Genomic DNA, 16848 nt, shown 5'->3' with positions numbered 1-16848 from the left:
GGGCCCACCTTTAACCTCCTCTAGAAAAAAAATTAGAAGAAGCATCCCCAGATTGGTATTTCCTGAAAAAAGGAAAAAGATACTAAAGTGATGAGTCTGTAGAAAGCCTATAGGACCAGCCTCCTTTGTCATAAACTGAAATTCTACAAGCTATTTGCACCACATGTTGAAAAAAATCCATTATAAAATTGGAAAGTAAATAAAAAAGGGAAATAATTAGGAAACGGGATCTAATATTTTGAAGGGTTCCAAAATCTGTATTTACACAATGCTGTAAGGACTGTGCTATACCTCCCGTTACATGGGGAAGTGAACTCACGGAACTTTCTCAACCTCAGTTCAGCCAGACATACTATGGTTTCCAGACTGGGGTGCTCAAGGAAAGAGAGTAGGGTTAATATTGGTGCATAGGTCATTGCTTCATTGCAGAGATACTCTTTGACCTGATCAGATTCCTCACTACAGTGGAATTGGAGTCACCTAGGCAAAAAGCGTTTTGTGGTTTCACTGTCCAGTACAGCAGCTGATGATTTCTCTAGATCTTTGGGTTCCTTGGCTGTCACTACAACCAATGGAATATTCACTTTGACTCCACTCATAAGGCTGGGCATGCTCCAGATCTGGTGTTAGTCACTGAAGCATACAGATTTTTTTTTTTTTAAGGTTGACTATGTTGCTCCCTCTGCTGGGTTTCGGATTTGAGATTTTCTCTCTGTGGAGAATTTTCTCTTTACTTTGCAGGCAAAATTGATTGGATTCAGATTGACCCATCTAATACTGGGGAAACAGAACAATCTGCTTGTGTTTGTGTCTCCCTCTGAAGTTACGGAGGTGCTGGAACAGCTTTGTGCTATAATTTGTGAGCTGGACTCTTGACCTTTCTGGCTGTTGAAGGCCAGCAATGAAGTAATAGGTCCATTGTTGATTGAGATATGAAAGCTTCCTTAAGGGGCTAGTAGGAGGAGGGTGCCCAGTGGCTTTTAAAGAAGCCATTGTGAGGCCCATGCTCCAGAAACAAACTCTAGATACAAACACTGTGGCTGGCTAACTATCCGCTAGTAGCCAGTCTCCGATTTTTGGAGAAGGTTATTGGCAGGGTAACTCTGATCATTTCCTGTGTCCTTAGGTTTCCTAACCCCAGTCAATAAGGTTAGAGGTCTGGGTAAAGGACAGAAATTGCACGAGCTGTGTTAGTTGATTATTTCCTCTTCGCAATGGACAAAGATAAATATCTGTAGTGATTCTTTTAGATCTGTCACATGGGCGGCAGGTAGCATAGGCCAGGGAAAGCTGTCCCTCCCCAAACACCCTGGTGTGGCCAGACCCACACTCCGCTCCCAGACCACCACCTGCCTGCTTCTAGTTCCCTTCCCATTCTTCCATGGTGGAGAGGCTGGGACAGGCAGGCTGGAACCAGGGCTCACAAGGCTGGGGGTGCTGGGGCCATGCTGCACCATCAGCCTGGTGCTGGGGTTGGGGGCGCTGGGACTATGCCGCCTGCCCAGCACTGTAGTAGGGAGCACTCTGGCCACCTCCGGGGCTGCAGCTGGGGGTACTTTGGCCGTGCCGCACGCCTGGCATGCTGGGGCGGGGGGTGCTCCCACCACACTGCCTGCTCAGTGCTCTGTGAAGTGTAGTTATAGGCCAGGAAATCTACATTATAATGCACTATTTTCGGCTGTGAGGGATGCCACAGTAGAATGGGAGGAAAAACCCAGCCATTTTCACCATTCTGTCAATATAGCGCGTGACCTGCAGCAGGAATGCATAGCAGGATGACTAAAGCTGGGATCTGTACGTTCACTTTGAATTTCCTGCTCTTTGTTCGAGCCAGAGCCTTTGCATTGTTTTAATATTTTGCCTCTGTATTTCCCAAGTGACTGTAATTGCGTGACATCACCAGTGTGAAATGCACAGTGCTGAGATCATCTTCATTTATACTTGATATCTGATTTAATCTCTTCTTTATCAAAAGACAGAAATAACAGAGAAGGGGGAGGAAATGCCTAACATAATTAAAATAAAATGTATGTGGGCACGTTATGAGATTGATCACATACTGGTGTGTTGTGCCATTCATGATCACATCCTGAGAATTGTGTCGCATCTCATTTTTTGTGCGATTTCCTTTCCGATGGCAAACGTGGTGCCCTCGCCAGCATTGTGTCCTCTATGGAGCGTGAGATTAATATACATATTGTGCAAGAGAGCTGCACAGATGATTTTCGAAGGATCAGAAGAACATTCCAAAAGTTTAAGATTTACCGCTGAGTTAAGGTGAAATGCTCTCTAGCCTTCGCTCCACAGCAAGCTGCAGGTCTGGAGTAAGAACCTCCACTGCTGCTAGATTCTGCTGATGAAAGCTGGAGTGGTTTGAAAGGCTTCCATAACCCAATCTGCTCTGGGGGTGGGGGTGCATTAGCATTCTCTTTGTGGAGGAAGGAGATTGAAATATATTCCAGAGCTACTGCCACCTGTCTTGTTAAAGCATGTGGGGGGCAGGTGGAGGGGAATGTTGTTAAGGTATCTATGAGCCGTACCAGTTTATGATTGACTCCCCTTATTTTCTAAACATTGAGTTTTAATTCCATAGAGGCATTGTGCCCTCAGGCTTTTTTATTGAGCTCTAGAGGAACAAATAAAGGAAACACTTGATCACTTTATAAATGCTGCCCATTGCACGTAGTGTTTAATGACTGCATATATCCACTTCCAATGCATTGAAATACTTCAGCCTTGCCTCAAAGCATTTTACCTCGATTCAGAGTGCAAAGAATGAAGTTCCTGTAGGATTGTGGAGTGCAGCTCATTTTGCATATAAACAGTTGCTTTGATCTTGTATAGGCAAATGGGCCCTGTCAGGCCTGGAATAGCAGGGCCTGGAAATCATCTGTTTAGTCAGTGCTGGTTCAGGTCATTAGCTCGTGTTTATGGCTGGGAATTGGTGATATTGCTCTGTGTATAAGGGGCTGAAGGGCTGAATACTAAAAGGCCCTTATTTACCAACAGCTTTATATTTTAATTTAAAATTAATTCAGATTGAAATGATCCATTTAACCCTTAATTAGGATCCTGTGTTCCTCTGAAAGTCAAACACATAAGTCAAACTGAGGCAAAATTCACTTTGCAGTTGAAGACTGTCTCATTTCTTTTAGCAGTAACTATCATGGATTGCTAAATACATCTGTTTTACTTTCACTAAGTTAACTTTCCCCATTCTCTGTCAGACCCAATAGTTATGGCTTAAGGAACTCAATTGCTATCTAGTAATATGACAGGACTTTAGTCCTGAAAATACTCTTGTTTGATGGGAGTATATGAGGAGTAAAGTCAGTGGCTTTACACTGAGAGAAAAGAGATCAGAGTCTCGTTTGAGGAATTTTTAAATAATGTTTTAGTGTATTGTCCAACGGGCCTAAGGGAGTTAGATGCTCCGCTACCATTGTACGTCAGTGGGTGTTGGCCACCTAATTTTCTGGGTTCCTTCTGATAATCTCAGCGTATAGTTACCACGTACTTAATCATTTACAAAACTTGCTTTACTCAGTTGCAATGTGTTCAGACCTTTTTCTCCCTAACCCAATGCATTTACTTCCTCTTGCATTAGTTTCTACTTCAGAGCTTCCAAATTGATACGGTATAGTTATTATTACCTGTGAAGCATGGGAAAAATTCATGTTACTGTGAAGGGATGGCACATTTCCTTCCTCACTGTTACAGTCTTGCAGTGGGGCTGAGGTGGGCTGCAGTGTTTCCATATACTTCAGAGGAGTCTTCCATTATGGGCTAATGGTGATGGAGTCCTTCTGGGATCCATACAAGGAAGACCTAATTCCAAACTCTGCTGCTGCTGTACATGCTGCACCTCCTGCTGCCTCCCTTTGCAAGCAAGGAAGCAGGACCTGGCAGGAAAGAGAGGAAAGCCAGCTGAGAAAGTAGATGGAAGTGCATGTGTAATGCTGATAGACCCTGGTCGTCAGCAGGCAGGATTGAACTGGGGACCTCTGGAGCTTAGTACATGAGCCTCTACTGCATGAGCTAAAAGCCAGCTGGCTGTTAGCTAAGGGTGTAGAGCAGACTCATTTAACTCTCTCTCTCTAAGTGGTCTCGGTGCCACTAGATGAGACACAACACCACACCCAGAAGGTCCGTGGGTTCACATGGAACCAGGGACTGGCTATGCCTTGACCCAGTCACTTTCCCCAGTGGTTAGAAACACTCCATTTTCTCAGGCACAGCATCCATTTAATCCAGGACACTGGCCCAATCCCTCAGGGTTGGCCAATCTCCCTTTTTTTCCCCCGGTAAAGCTTTAGCTAATGGGGGTTTAAGCAACCAAAGAGAAGGATAATGTACTTCTTACCTCTAATTTAAAGTGAATGTGGAAGTGGAGAGAGAGGCAATGAGGAGCAAACATTAACTGTAGAAGGATATTTTAAGTAAATGCAAATGCTGCTCACAGCTGGGTCTCTGTTGAAACTAAAAAATACTGTATTGTGAAGATGAATGTGCCATTGTGTTTATTTTCTACCTGCCTGAAACCATGCAGTGCTGTTCATCCCAAAGAGCCAAACTCTGCTCCCTCAACCAAAGAAATCCAATCCTACTTACATCAGAAAAGTAATCTCTCTTGAAATGAGGGATTTCACTTTCTCTCTTGTATGTCAAAAATAACTGATAAAAAAAATATACAAAAAATGGTGTGATCCCCCTTAGTCCCACCCTCTTTCCAGGTTTTAATTTTTAGTATAATTGCATTTCTTCTCCTTCGGGTTGTAGAGCACTGAATTATCTGAAATTGGTCTGACAGACAAGGACAGAAAGTGCAAGACAGCCTGAGGGGAAGAAACGAATCGGAATGCTCCCACCAGGGCATTCTGGGACAGCAGGGTTCTAACCAGCTCATTTCCCTTCTGACTGCCGACTTCATAGTATGATAGCAGAGCACCACAGAAAGCATGAAGACAATGAAGTTCCTTCCCCTGAAGAAAAGAAAAAAGCCTAATCTAGGCTTATTAAGATGCTCCCTGCATTATCCTGCTTCTTTTTTTCTTTTTTTCTTAAATGAGGTCTATGGGCCTTCCCCAGAGGGGTCAAAAGGGAGAAACATTGTGACAAAGCAGCTCTACTCCTCATTCTCCTCCATCCCTCTCCATTCCAACTGAACAATATACTTATCTCTCCCACAAGTTTATGTACCAATGACAAGTGAACAATGGTTTAGATATGACGGTGGTAGGTGCTTTGGAAATGTCTGTAATAAAAATTCTCATATTGTAACTTCTACCCCCAGCAGTTGCTTGTAATCACATTATTGATACCAGTGTTGTAAATAAAATAATTTTAAAAAGCAATTGTTGTTATGTCTTATGGAAGGGATGACATCATGATATGGACTTCTGTTTTAGGTTATTAACCCTTGTATCACTGCAAGGGAAGACCTTGCAGCTTTATTTTAAAAGAATATATAATTTTATTTATATATGGTTGTCCAATCCAAGTAAATGATTTTATGTGAAACCATTTTAACTAGAGTTACATTTGAAGAAAGAGTTTTTAGTGGACATGCACTGTACATACATCCATTCAAATGTAGCGTGAGTTCATAGTTTGAAGTAATTACCCTAACTATCACATCTAAAGTCTGCACTGATATCAGGTCTTCATTGATTTGAATTTCTTCTTAGCGCTCAGCTGATGCTTTTCTATGCCAAGAAATAGGATAATGTAGTGGCCGTCTGGTCACAGGAGTTAAAATACAGTGACTCACTGTGGCGCTGATATTTTTGTCCATTCAGCTTTATTGGGAGGGGACTGAGGATTGACTCCTGTTTACAAACAAACAAAACAAAACCTCAAACCCCACATACCTCCAAAATCTTAACCAGAGGTGGCACAAGAAGCCATGGCCCTAGGGAGGAAATCATGTAAGTTTATGCAGATACAGTTATTGGTACTAGGCCATGTGAATTTTGCCTGCAAGGTCATTCTTGCCAGATTTGTTTTCATTAACGGCCTGGTGACCTCCACATCATAGATTAAACACGGGATCATTTCATAAGGCTAACAGGAAAGATCTTTCAAATCTGGGGTCTCTTTCTGGGACATGTTAATGGCTAAGATATGGCAGCTGCATCCAGTCAGGCATTTTGTGTAAGGTTCGTAGAGAGCTAAAGGGTGGCTGAGATGGGGAGGACTTCTTGTGGAACGTGTCATATTTCTCAAACTGTGTTCAGTGTTGTCTGGTTCTTTTCTTATTAACATGCTTTTCCCCACCCATAATAAAGTAAGCAGGCCTGCAAGGGTGGGGCCCACTACAAGACTTAGGGACTGGGATTTGAACTGAGCTGACCCCATGGTGATAACTGGGCATGGCAAGGGGGCCTGAACCCAGCTATGGACACACCCCCAAGAGACACTTTTACAGGGTGGGAAGGAGCTCTGGCCCCGGAAAGAAAAAGTATCCTCTTTGTGTTGAAAATAATGCTTTTGAATATCTTTCTTTTGTCACATATGCCATTTAGAAGATACTGGGGAGTTTCCCATAAAGTCTGTGCATTGGACAGTATTAGTGCAGACCATTATAGGAAAAAATAAATGGTAAAGCTAACATGTTCAAAGACATTAACTTTGCTATGTTATCTGTTAGTGCTGCTATTATTGCATACCACCGTTTAATGGATGTATGTCTATGTAGAATGGCAGAATTTCAGCAAGACAGCAGTATTTGCTAAACCTCATTTGGAGACAGGTACATTTCTTAAATAGAGATGTACATGTTTCTGTTATATATGAGCAGGAGAGTTTGGTGCTTATCTGTGGATATTTATTCTGGGATAATAGCGAGGTCATCTTGACAGAGAGAAATCAACAGCATTATTTTGCTGGTTGGGGATTTTGTAAAAGGTTCTTGTGTACTTAATTGTTCACATCTCTGTGACGTTTTTTTAAAAAAGGCCTTTTTCCTTCTGAGGCGAGTATGGCACTGAATCAATCTCAAATGCAACAAGAGGGAAATTGGGGGCGTGTGTAAATGTTAATGAAACAACACCTAGAGTTTGTCAGATGCAGTTCATACAGGCTCTGGCACCTCTTCTAGAGGACTGTGTTTTAATGCAAAAGTCATCCTTGTAGTACACTTGGTGAGAGTTCCTGATCTTTACTCGATACCCGAGCCAGTTCATCGAGCCTGGCTTAGTGTTTCAGAAATGAAAATGTTCTGTCACCGTGCAGGTTATTTTCTGGTGTTGGCCTGCTTAGTCATGCTCAGTGGAACAAACATAGGTTACAGTTGTGCTGCTTCCATAAGCAAACCTTGGCAAGAGAGTGACGGTAAGCCTCTTTGCATGACAGGGCCAGTTTTCTAAATTAATCAGGATGCGGTGGGAGTAAAGCTTTGATAATGAAAAGTAGAAACTGCTTCCTCCTGTTGTGGAGTACAGTGTTATGTGAGACACACAAAATGAGAGATAAAGCTAAGTTTTTGCATAAAGAACTCCTATGTAGCAAGAGGGCTATTGCCATCAGCTCCCTCATTGTAAGAAAGTACATATTTTATGGATGATAAACACATAGAAAAATGCAATGTATGTATGAACAGATGCCAAAATAATGATAAAGGCAGAATGTTACAATGAGCCAGGCACCCATGAAATTTAAAATTATTTCATTGTTTTGCAGCATGCCGACCTGGGTTCTACAAGGCCTTTGCTGGTAATGTGAAGTGTGCCAAATGCCCACCTCACAGCTCTACCTACGAAGATGGTTCTGTGAACTGCAGGTGTGAGAAGAATTACTTTCGATCTGAGAGAGACCCTCCATCCATGGCTTGCACCCGTGAGTAGTATCATGATGGCTTGGGGCTGTGATTGTCTTTTGTCCTCTGCCCCATTTAAGTTCTTTAGCTGTGTACAAAGATTCTTCTCCAGATTTGTCTCAGCACCTTGTTTCTCAAATACAGAGTAAATTCAATTTCCAAACAAAATCCCCTCATCTCTCTCGTTTCGGGTCCTGTTTTATGTTAGACAGGCTATCAGAGCTTATAGGAATGGATTTATATATCTCTATTTTCAATTCCTCTCTGCTGTTATCTGTCAAATTGAATAGGAAAAAGGGAGTGAGATGTTTAAAACTAATACCAGTGTTTTCAGAACAGTGTATCAAATGGGTATTGTAGTTAGCAGTGAATTGTTTTCTATGTTTCTGCAAAAGCATCTTCCAACTTGAGTCATGTCTTGAAGATAGTTAACAATCCTCAATTGTGTGAGTCTATAATCCAGGGGAACATCTCAGGAGGACCATGAGGCAAAGAATAAAGACAATAAGGTTATTTGCTGTGGTCGGTTCCATATTCGTGTGTCCTGTTGCTCTTGTGGAAAAGCACCAGATAACCAAAAGGGAGATTAATAGGATATTTTTACGTTTGTAGGACCTCCATCTGCACCAAGAAACGTTATCTCTAATATCAATGAAACATCGGTTATCCTAGACTGGAGCTGGCCCCTTGATGCAGGAGGCCGGAAAGATGTCACCTTCAACATCATTTGCAAAAAATGTGGGGGGAACATCAAGTTGTGTGAACCGTGTAGTGCCAACGTGCGCTTCTTACCCCGTCAGATTGGACTCACCAACACCACAGTGACCGTAGTAGACCTCTTGGCACACACCAACTACACATTTGAGATTGATGCAGTCAATGGGGTGTCCGACTTGAGTACGTTCTCAAGGCAATTTGCCGCAGTCAGCATCACAACTAATCAGGCTGGTGAGTGTGATTGTATTGGTCTCCCTCTCTAGTATTTAAAATACCAAGGACTGGGTAGTCCCATCACCCTTTCCTATTTCACATGTGCTATGAATGTTGACACACTGATGTAACGGTTGGCTTCAGTGAAGTTGTTCCTGATTACACCAGTGAAAATGGAAGCTGTCAAAGGGTCTTCCAGCCTCTAGTCAGTAGTCTCTAATGACACCCTAGCTGGAATGTGTTTTATTAATAAAAACAGATTTTAATAAAATACTAATTTCAATAATCTCCAACGTAAATTACTGTAGTAATCATAGTGATAAATTTTGATTAAATAGAAATGAAAAATGCTTTGATGTTAGGCACATAAAAAGCTAAGTTTTAAATTGTAGGGATTTAAAACACTGTACTTTTCTTTTTCCTTAGCACATTTCATTTTTCTTCCAAGTCCAGACTACTGCCCGCATTACAGGGATGTGAATATGAATCCTTAATTAGGCCCTGATCCTGTATTTGCTAGTGCACAGATGGACTGCTGGGCTTCCTTGGAGCCCTATTACAATCACTGAGGTTCTGCATGAACACAGAAATCTGCCTGCAGAGGTCACAATACAGGATCAACGCTTCATTCATTTCTAGTATTTGCTTCTCATTTTTCAAAATTTCATTTATGTGACAGATCTGAGGGAGCTGTGTAGCTTCCGTTAGTGGTCTCAAAATTGGGGTAATATTTGCTGATAAAGGGAAGACTATATTCCCACTAGCTCTTTGTAGTTCTATTTTGGGCAATAAATCATCAGGAAGTTTCTGGCAGAAAGCATGTATGTTTGTGGAATGTCTGCTCTCCAGTGTTGTCTTACAAAAATAGCCTTCATTTTTCCTATTTCCTAAAATGTCCAATCATTTGTTGGGGTGGGTCTTCCATTCCCATATTCAAGGAGAGCCCCTTTTCTTCTATTTCGTCGTTGTTGCTGTATATTGGAGATTCTCTTTCATCCTGTGCTCCACGGCACTAGTTAAAAATCAGCTGGAGAATGTTCTTGTTCACAGTTCCTGGGAATGAACTCTCCAGGACCAGTGACAAGGCTTTCTCAGTAGAGGACTCCAGCTTTTGGAACTTGCTTCCTTTGGTAGTCCACCAAGACCCAAAGTTGGCAGCCTTTATGGCATGATGCAAGATCCATTGGGTTGCTTTTGCCTGTGTTTTGTCAGACGTGATTCCCAACATGTGGCAGCAGTGATTTGTTGTGTGCAATGCAATATGTTGTGACGTTTCTTAAGCAATTTGTTCATTTGGGGGAACAGCCAAGAGTTTCTCTGACTCTACATAAGTGCCAGAAATTACTACTGTATTGATTTTGCCATCCCCTGCTCGTGTGGAGTGCCTTAATATACAAGTATTCACACAAAAACGAATGGGACTATGTGAGTAAAAGTTGGCAGAATTAGGCCTTAAATAGATATCTAAATCATCTTTCTTCTAGCAGGAATTGCAGTCATGAGAGCAAGATTACTCTAGCATTCCCTTCCTGACCAAATACCAAAAATGACAATGAGTCATGATACTTTGTGTAACTGCAGTTTCCTTTGGTTCAGAAACCATAGTTGTTTTCGTTTAAGTAACACATAAATGAGAGGAATAATCACACTTCAGCAGTCAGGTAAAAGCAAGTCTGCAGGGGCCCAAGGACAAAAAAATGAATGGCTTATCTAATAACTAAGTATTAATTTGTGGCTTTGCCATGAGCAAGGGACATAACATTGTTCAGCTGCCAATGGAGCCAGACCAGAAGGCTGGTTGTGCCTCTGAGTCACAGTCTGGCTTCTACCTTGCTGCAACGGGGAAAAATGCTGTGCTGAGTCTATGCCCAGGGTAGCATACATTTCCCCGCATACCAGCAGTTCTGCTAACCAGTTCTGCTAAGCAGTTTGCTCTGCTCTTTCCTCACCCATTCGTAGCCACTGTGCAGGGAGAATTTAAGGGCACTTCAAAGGCTACAGTTCTCCCTGTGCTTCTATTCACAGTATGTGTGCCCTGAGCAGAGGCACATGGGGCTGCCTTGACCCATTACTCCCCTGCATGGCCATGCAGTCTGTGCCAAAATATGGCCCTTAATATAAAGGAGATAGGTATGACTTCAAGATCACTCTCAAATTTGGGTATACCATATATTTTACCAGCTTCACAAACAGCTGGGCACTGTCCCTAGAATATGGCTTTAAAAAGCCCTTATGATTAAGTAACTACATTTTTATTTCATTTTATTTTTAGTCTCCTTACTTTACTTAGATTTATAAAAATCAGGGCTGTTGATTAATCGCAGTTAACTCACGTAATTAACTCAAAAAAAATCGTGATAAAAAAATCGCAATTAATCGCAGTTTTAATCGCACTGTTAAAATACCAATTGAAAGTTATTAACTATTTTTGGATGTTTTTCTACATTTTCAAATATATTGATTTTAATTACAACACACAACACAAAGTGTACACTACTCACTTTATATTATTATTTTTATTACACATAATTGCACTGTAAAAATGGTAAAAGAAATAGTATTTTTCAGTTCGTCTCATACAAGTACTGTAGTGCAATCTCTTTATCATGAAAATGCAACTTACAAATGGAGGGTTTTTTTGTTATATAACTGCACTCAAAAACAAAACAGTACAGAACTTTAGAGCCTACAAGTCCACTCAGTCCTCTTCCTTGTTCAGCCGATCACTAAGACAAACAAGTTTGTTTACATTTTTGGGTGATAATGCTGCCTACTTCTCATTTACAATGTCACTAGAAAGTGAGAACAGGTATTTGCGTGGGACCTTTGTAGCCGGCATTACAAGGTATTTACGTGCCAGATGTGCTAAACATTCATATGCCCCTTCATGCTTCAGCCACCATTGCAGAAGACATGCTTCCATGCTGATGACACTCATTAAAATATTAACGTGTTAATTAAATTTGTGACTGAACTTCTTGGGGGGGAGAATTGTATGTCTCTGGCTCTGTTTTACCCGCATTCTGCCATATATATTTCATGTTATAGTAGTCTTGGATGATGACTCAGTACATGTTGTTCATTTTAAGAACACATTTGCTGCAGATTTGACAGAACGCAAAGAAGGTACCAATGTGAAATTTCTAAAGAGAGATACAGCACTCGGTAAACTAAGATTTAAGAATCTGAAGTACCTTCCAAAATCGGAGAGGGATGAGGTGTGGAGCATACTTTCAGAAGTATTAAAAGAGCAACACTCTGATGCAGAAACTACATAATCTGAATCACCAAAAAGGAAAATCAACCTTCTGCTGGTGGCATCTGACTCAGATGATGAAAATGAACGTGCATCGTTCCACTCTGCTCTCAATTGTTATCGAGCAGAACCTGTCATCAGCATGGACACATGTCCTCTGAAACGGTGGATGAAGCATGAAGGGACATATGAATCTTTAGCACATCTGGCATGTAAATATCTTGTGACGCCAGCTGCAACACTGCCATGCGAACACCTATTCTCACTGTCAGGTGACATTATGAACAAGAAGCGGGCAGCATAATCTCCTACAAATGTAAACAAACTTGTTTGTCTGAGTGATTGGGTGAACAAGAAATAGGACTGAGTGGACTTGTAGGATCTAAAGTTTTACATTGTTTTATTTTTGAATGCAGTTATTTTCTACATTCTAAAGTTCAACTTTCATGATAAAGAGATTGCACTACAGTACTTGTATTAGATGAATTGAAAAATACTATTTCTTTTGTTTTTTTACAAATATTTGTAATCAAAAATAAATAAAAAGTGAGCACTGTACATGGTCTTCTGTGTTGTAATAGAAATCAATATATTTGAAAATGTAGAAAACATCCAAAATGTTATAAATAAATGATATTCTATTATTGTTTAACAGTGCAATTAATCGTGTGATTAATTTTTTAAATCGCTTGACAGCCCTAATAAAACGCCTCTACCCAATAGCCCATAGGAACAAATGAATTGTATTTTTCCAGATTTATTTGATGTCAGTTATTTTGAGGTAGTGCCAAGAGCGCTTGCTCTGGATTAGGACCCCACTAGTGCAAGCACTCTGAGTACAGGTAAACATGCTCCCTGCACTCAACAGCTTGCAAGTATCCAATTTGTGGTGGCCAGTTTTAGAAGCATGAGAGAAGGGACTAAACCTTCCATATTAGACAATTACCCAATAACATGCATGTGAGAGAAGTTTCTTCCTAACTTCAGACCTTATAGCTTGAAGCATGAAAATTAATCTCTTATAGTTTTATCCTGCTACTACAATATACATATTAAATAAGCATCATAATAGCTGATGTAACTGTTGTATTCTTATTATTCATGTCTAACTCTTCTGTGGTCTGTAGAAGATAAGAGCAGCCACTCTGGGTCAGACCAATGGTCCATCTAGCTCAGGATCCAGTGGCCAGTGCCAGATGCTTCCCCAGCCAGTGTAAAGCCAGTGTAGGCCTCTTCACCATTTCCTCACACACCTCCTGTAATAGAGGTGTGGCCAGAGTTCTCTGTGTTCTGGCTGTATTGGGCTGATTGAATGTCACTCAAAGCTAGTGTAAATCACAGCAGTCCTTGGGGCTTCACTAACTTTAATCATGAGCCAGTTTGGTACCCAGCTATGCTGAGAATTCAGAAGTACCTTCCTCTCCACAGGTTGGGCTTCCTGAGAGTTTCAGCTAAGAATCTGCCCCCTGATTTTCAAGTTACACAGGACCCAAACCATAAGTGGCTTTATAGGCTTACAGTGTTTTCACTGTGGAAGCTTGTGTTCAGATTTCTACTTGGTTTTTATACTCAAAGATTTCAGAAAAGAGCTGAGCAAAACCATCCCGTTTTGGTTCATCAGACAGTCACAAGAGATTTCCCCCCCATTGTTTTTCATGTTAATTCACAAATATGGTCAGTCATGAAATTTTGTTCTTTCACACTGATGGGCAGTTTTTTTCTATTGTGAAAAATGTAGAAATTCTAGCCTGGTACAAAGTGATTATTTTGCACATCTTTGTTCCAAGTGAGGATTGAGGATTTTCACCTATACAAAACTGCCTTTTGTTGCTCCTAGGGGAAAATTTATGAAGACATTGAGGCAAAATGTTTTACTTCCCTCACTGGTGAAAATGTGATTTTTATGGCAGTTCAGCCAGTTGGAAAATTTCAAGAGAACCATCAGTTTACATTATAATTGCTGTATCTCTGAAGTCCAAAAGCCCCCTAAAAGTGAGCAAATATTTCTATCCACATTTTTCACTGTTCACGTGGGCATTTCTGCTTATGGATCCATCAGCAACCTAATAGTTCAGAACAAAGACAGTGCTGATTTTTGGTAATGTGGCCTCTGAGAGCTCTGCTAGGCTGTTTTAAAATAAATGGAGGTGATGCTTTGGCAAGTCAGTAAGCTATAAGGAACAACACATCTTTTTTCATACATATATATAAATAAACCACAGAGAACCATTTTAAGTGCTGCTGAGAAATCAGCTGATGTTTGTAAAATGACTACAAAGTTCTAGGTCTTAGCACTTGTGAAAAGTACAGTACTATATAAATATAAATCACAATGAAACTTCAGTAGATCTTTTTCAATTTTGATGGGGAGGCAGGGAGTGCTTTATGGTCTAACTTCAGTTTGAAACATCCAAGGCCAGATTCTGATCTCACACTGGTGTAAATCCAGGAGTAAGTTCAGGGAAATCAGTGGAGTTACGACGGTGTGAGACCAGGATCCAGCCCTTCAGCGTCCTGACATATCAGCTTTTAACCCCCAGCAAGGGGTGACTCAGCTTGTAGTCCTTCCAAGACAGATTAACTGAGTACCATGGCATGTATTGTGTATGAGTCTTTCAAATGTAGTCTTTTTAAAACATCCCTTCTAGCAGTTCTGCTGATAGCTGATAGCCAACCCAGATGGGGCTGCACTTCACTAAGGCTTCATGCAGTTTGTAAAGTCCTTTAAGTGGGGGGGGGGGGGGAATGTGATGAAAGGTGCTTTATGCATGTAAAATATCTGAGTCTGATTCTCCTCTCTCGCTGGTGTAAATCAGGACTAACACTGCTGAGCTCAGTGGAATGCCCTGGGTGAAAACTCCAGGGGAACAGCAAATCAGGCCCATTAGTTTAATATCTGTTTTGGGAGTTGAATGACTCCTTTAACTCCCATGTGTGAAAAGGAAGACTGGGGACAATGCCATTCCTGGTGGAAGTTTGCTTTGTTGGGTTTTTGTTTTTGTTTTCCTTCTGTTCCGGTTAAAGTTGATGAACTGGCAGCCTTGAAAAATGAGCCCTCAGGCAAGATATGGCTCCTACTGATATGACACTGCAATATTTCTAATTCTTCTAAGCCTTTCTGTCTTTGACGTGGAAATAATAGAGGAAAGACATGGGTTTCCATTTTAATCTACTTTATAGGGCTAAATTTATTGCTTTTCCTCTTAATTGCATTGTAATGTACCTCGAGATGCCCACATAACGTGGCACCCTCTGAATTATGCTTTATGATATTGTAAATTGGAGTAGTACACCTTTGCCTACCACACATGCCGAAGGGAAGAACTCTTCCTCCCGTCTCACATCAATATGTTTTCACACAGATGTTATCTCCTAATAACACCAATCAACCATGCTTAGGAAGGGTCACTGACTGCTACAGGAGATGATATGGAAATCAGAATCCCTGGAGGTGGGGTGTTAATTATGAATGTCATGCAGAGATACTGACAGCTGTGCCACACTGACTGGTCTGTGTGCAGAATTCTCAGGTCTTTTTGGACCATGTGCAGATTTATTTGCTTTGTAGGTTTCCTGGTTGTAGTTTGCTCTTTTGTGGGTTTTTTTTTTTTTTGGTTTTTTGTTTTTCTTTTTTAAGCTCCCTAGGTTATACTTATTTGGCCTGTTCCCACAGCCACTTGCCACTTTTTGAGCGGTCACTTCAGCATCCTAAATGAAGATAAGATGCTATCCCGTTCGGGTTTGTTCTCAAGTCAAAGAGTTTTGGCACTTGTTGCCACGCACAGAGCTCTCATTAAAGTCAACAGGAGTTGTACATTGTGGAATCCACTCCTGAGAGAGGAACTGGGGACAACACAGCAGCTCCAGTGGATCTGTTCAATGCTCCAGCATTGGGAGTCAATGCTTGCTTACTCTGACTGCTCTCATTAGTTAAAGCAGTGGTTCTCAACCTTTCCAGACTACTGTACCCCTTTCAGGAGTCTGATTTGTCTTGCATACCCCAAGTTTCACCTCACTTATAAACTACTTGCTTACAAAATCAGACATAAAAATACAAAAGTGTCACATCACACTAGTACTGAGAAATTCCTTACTTTCTCGGTTTGTCTGTATGAAACTTTAGTTCTACTGACTTTGCTAGTGCTTTTTATGTATTCTTTTGTAAAACTGGGTAAATATCTAGATGAGTTGATGTACCTCCTGGAAAACCCCTGTATACTTACACGGGTACATGTACCCCTGGTTGAGAACCACTGGGTTAAAGGTTTTTTTAAATTGGACAGAGCATACCAGCAATTCCTGTGATTTTGGGGCTAGTTATTCATACTTGGTTTGTGCAGGTTCTTCTCAGAACCTCTAGCTATGCTACCTGCAGGGCAGATGACTCAAATGTTCTATCCAGGGTACATGTCCTTGCGCCCTGGTTATAATCACAGTTTGGCACTTGCAAAACTCCCCCCTGTCAGGGCTATCCTAATCTAGTGACCAAAGATTTGTTAGAAAATGTTGCTTTTTCTTCAGCCCCAAGTGATATACTATCACAGTTGTGCATGAATAGCTTCTGATAAGTTCACCTCTTCCTTCCCTTCTCCCTCACTTAAAAACCCAGAAGAAAAGAAAACAGCAATACCTCTTCTTTAGCCTCAAGGCTCAAAAGGCAAAAGATTGGTTTTCATACCACTCAGATTTTGCTTTCTTTCAGACTGATTCAGGAGTTAAGAGGGAGCAGGGAAAGGGAGAATTCAATCCATATCTGACTTGGAGGTTAAAGTTTGAAAGATGCAAATGGAACATGCGGTTCGTCTGAAAATTGACTCTAAGAATGGTATTGTAGAATTTAGTTGTG

At 41.1% G+C, this 16848-nt stretch overlaps 1 protein-coding gene across 4 annotated transcripts in view; it reads left to right on the top strand.

Moving 5' to 3' along the window:
* The window catches only part of LOC141999275 (ephrin type-A receptor 3), a 303677-nt gene that overhangs the window by 193741 nt on the left and 93088 nt on the right, over positions 1-16848 (top strand). For all 4 annotated transcript variants that reach the window (XM_074972523.1, XM_074972542.1, XM_074972515.1 and 1 more), the window contains exons 4-5: positions 7681-7836; positions 8429-8764. In XM_074972523.1, the coding sequence (XP_074828624.1) occupies positions 7681-7836; positions 8429-8764 (492 nt within the window). The remainder of the gene's footprint in view (positions 1-7680; positions 7837-8428; positions 8765-16848) is intronic.

The sequence above is a fragment of the Natator depressus genome, chromosome 1 (genome assembly GCF_965152275.1).
Source record: "Natator depressus isolate rNatDep1 chromosome 1, rNatDep2.hap1, whole genome shotgun sequence".
Classification (NCBI taxonomy): Eukaryota; Metazoa; Chordata; order Testudines; family Cheloniidae; genus Natator; species Natator depressus.
This window is presented reverse-complemented; position numbering and strand designations above follow the sequence as displayed.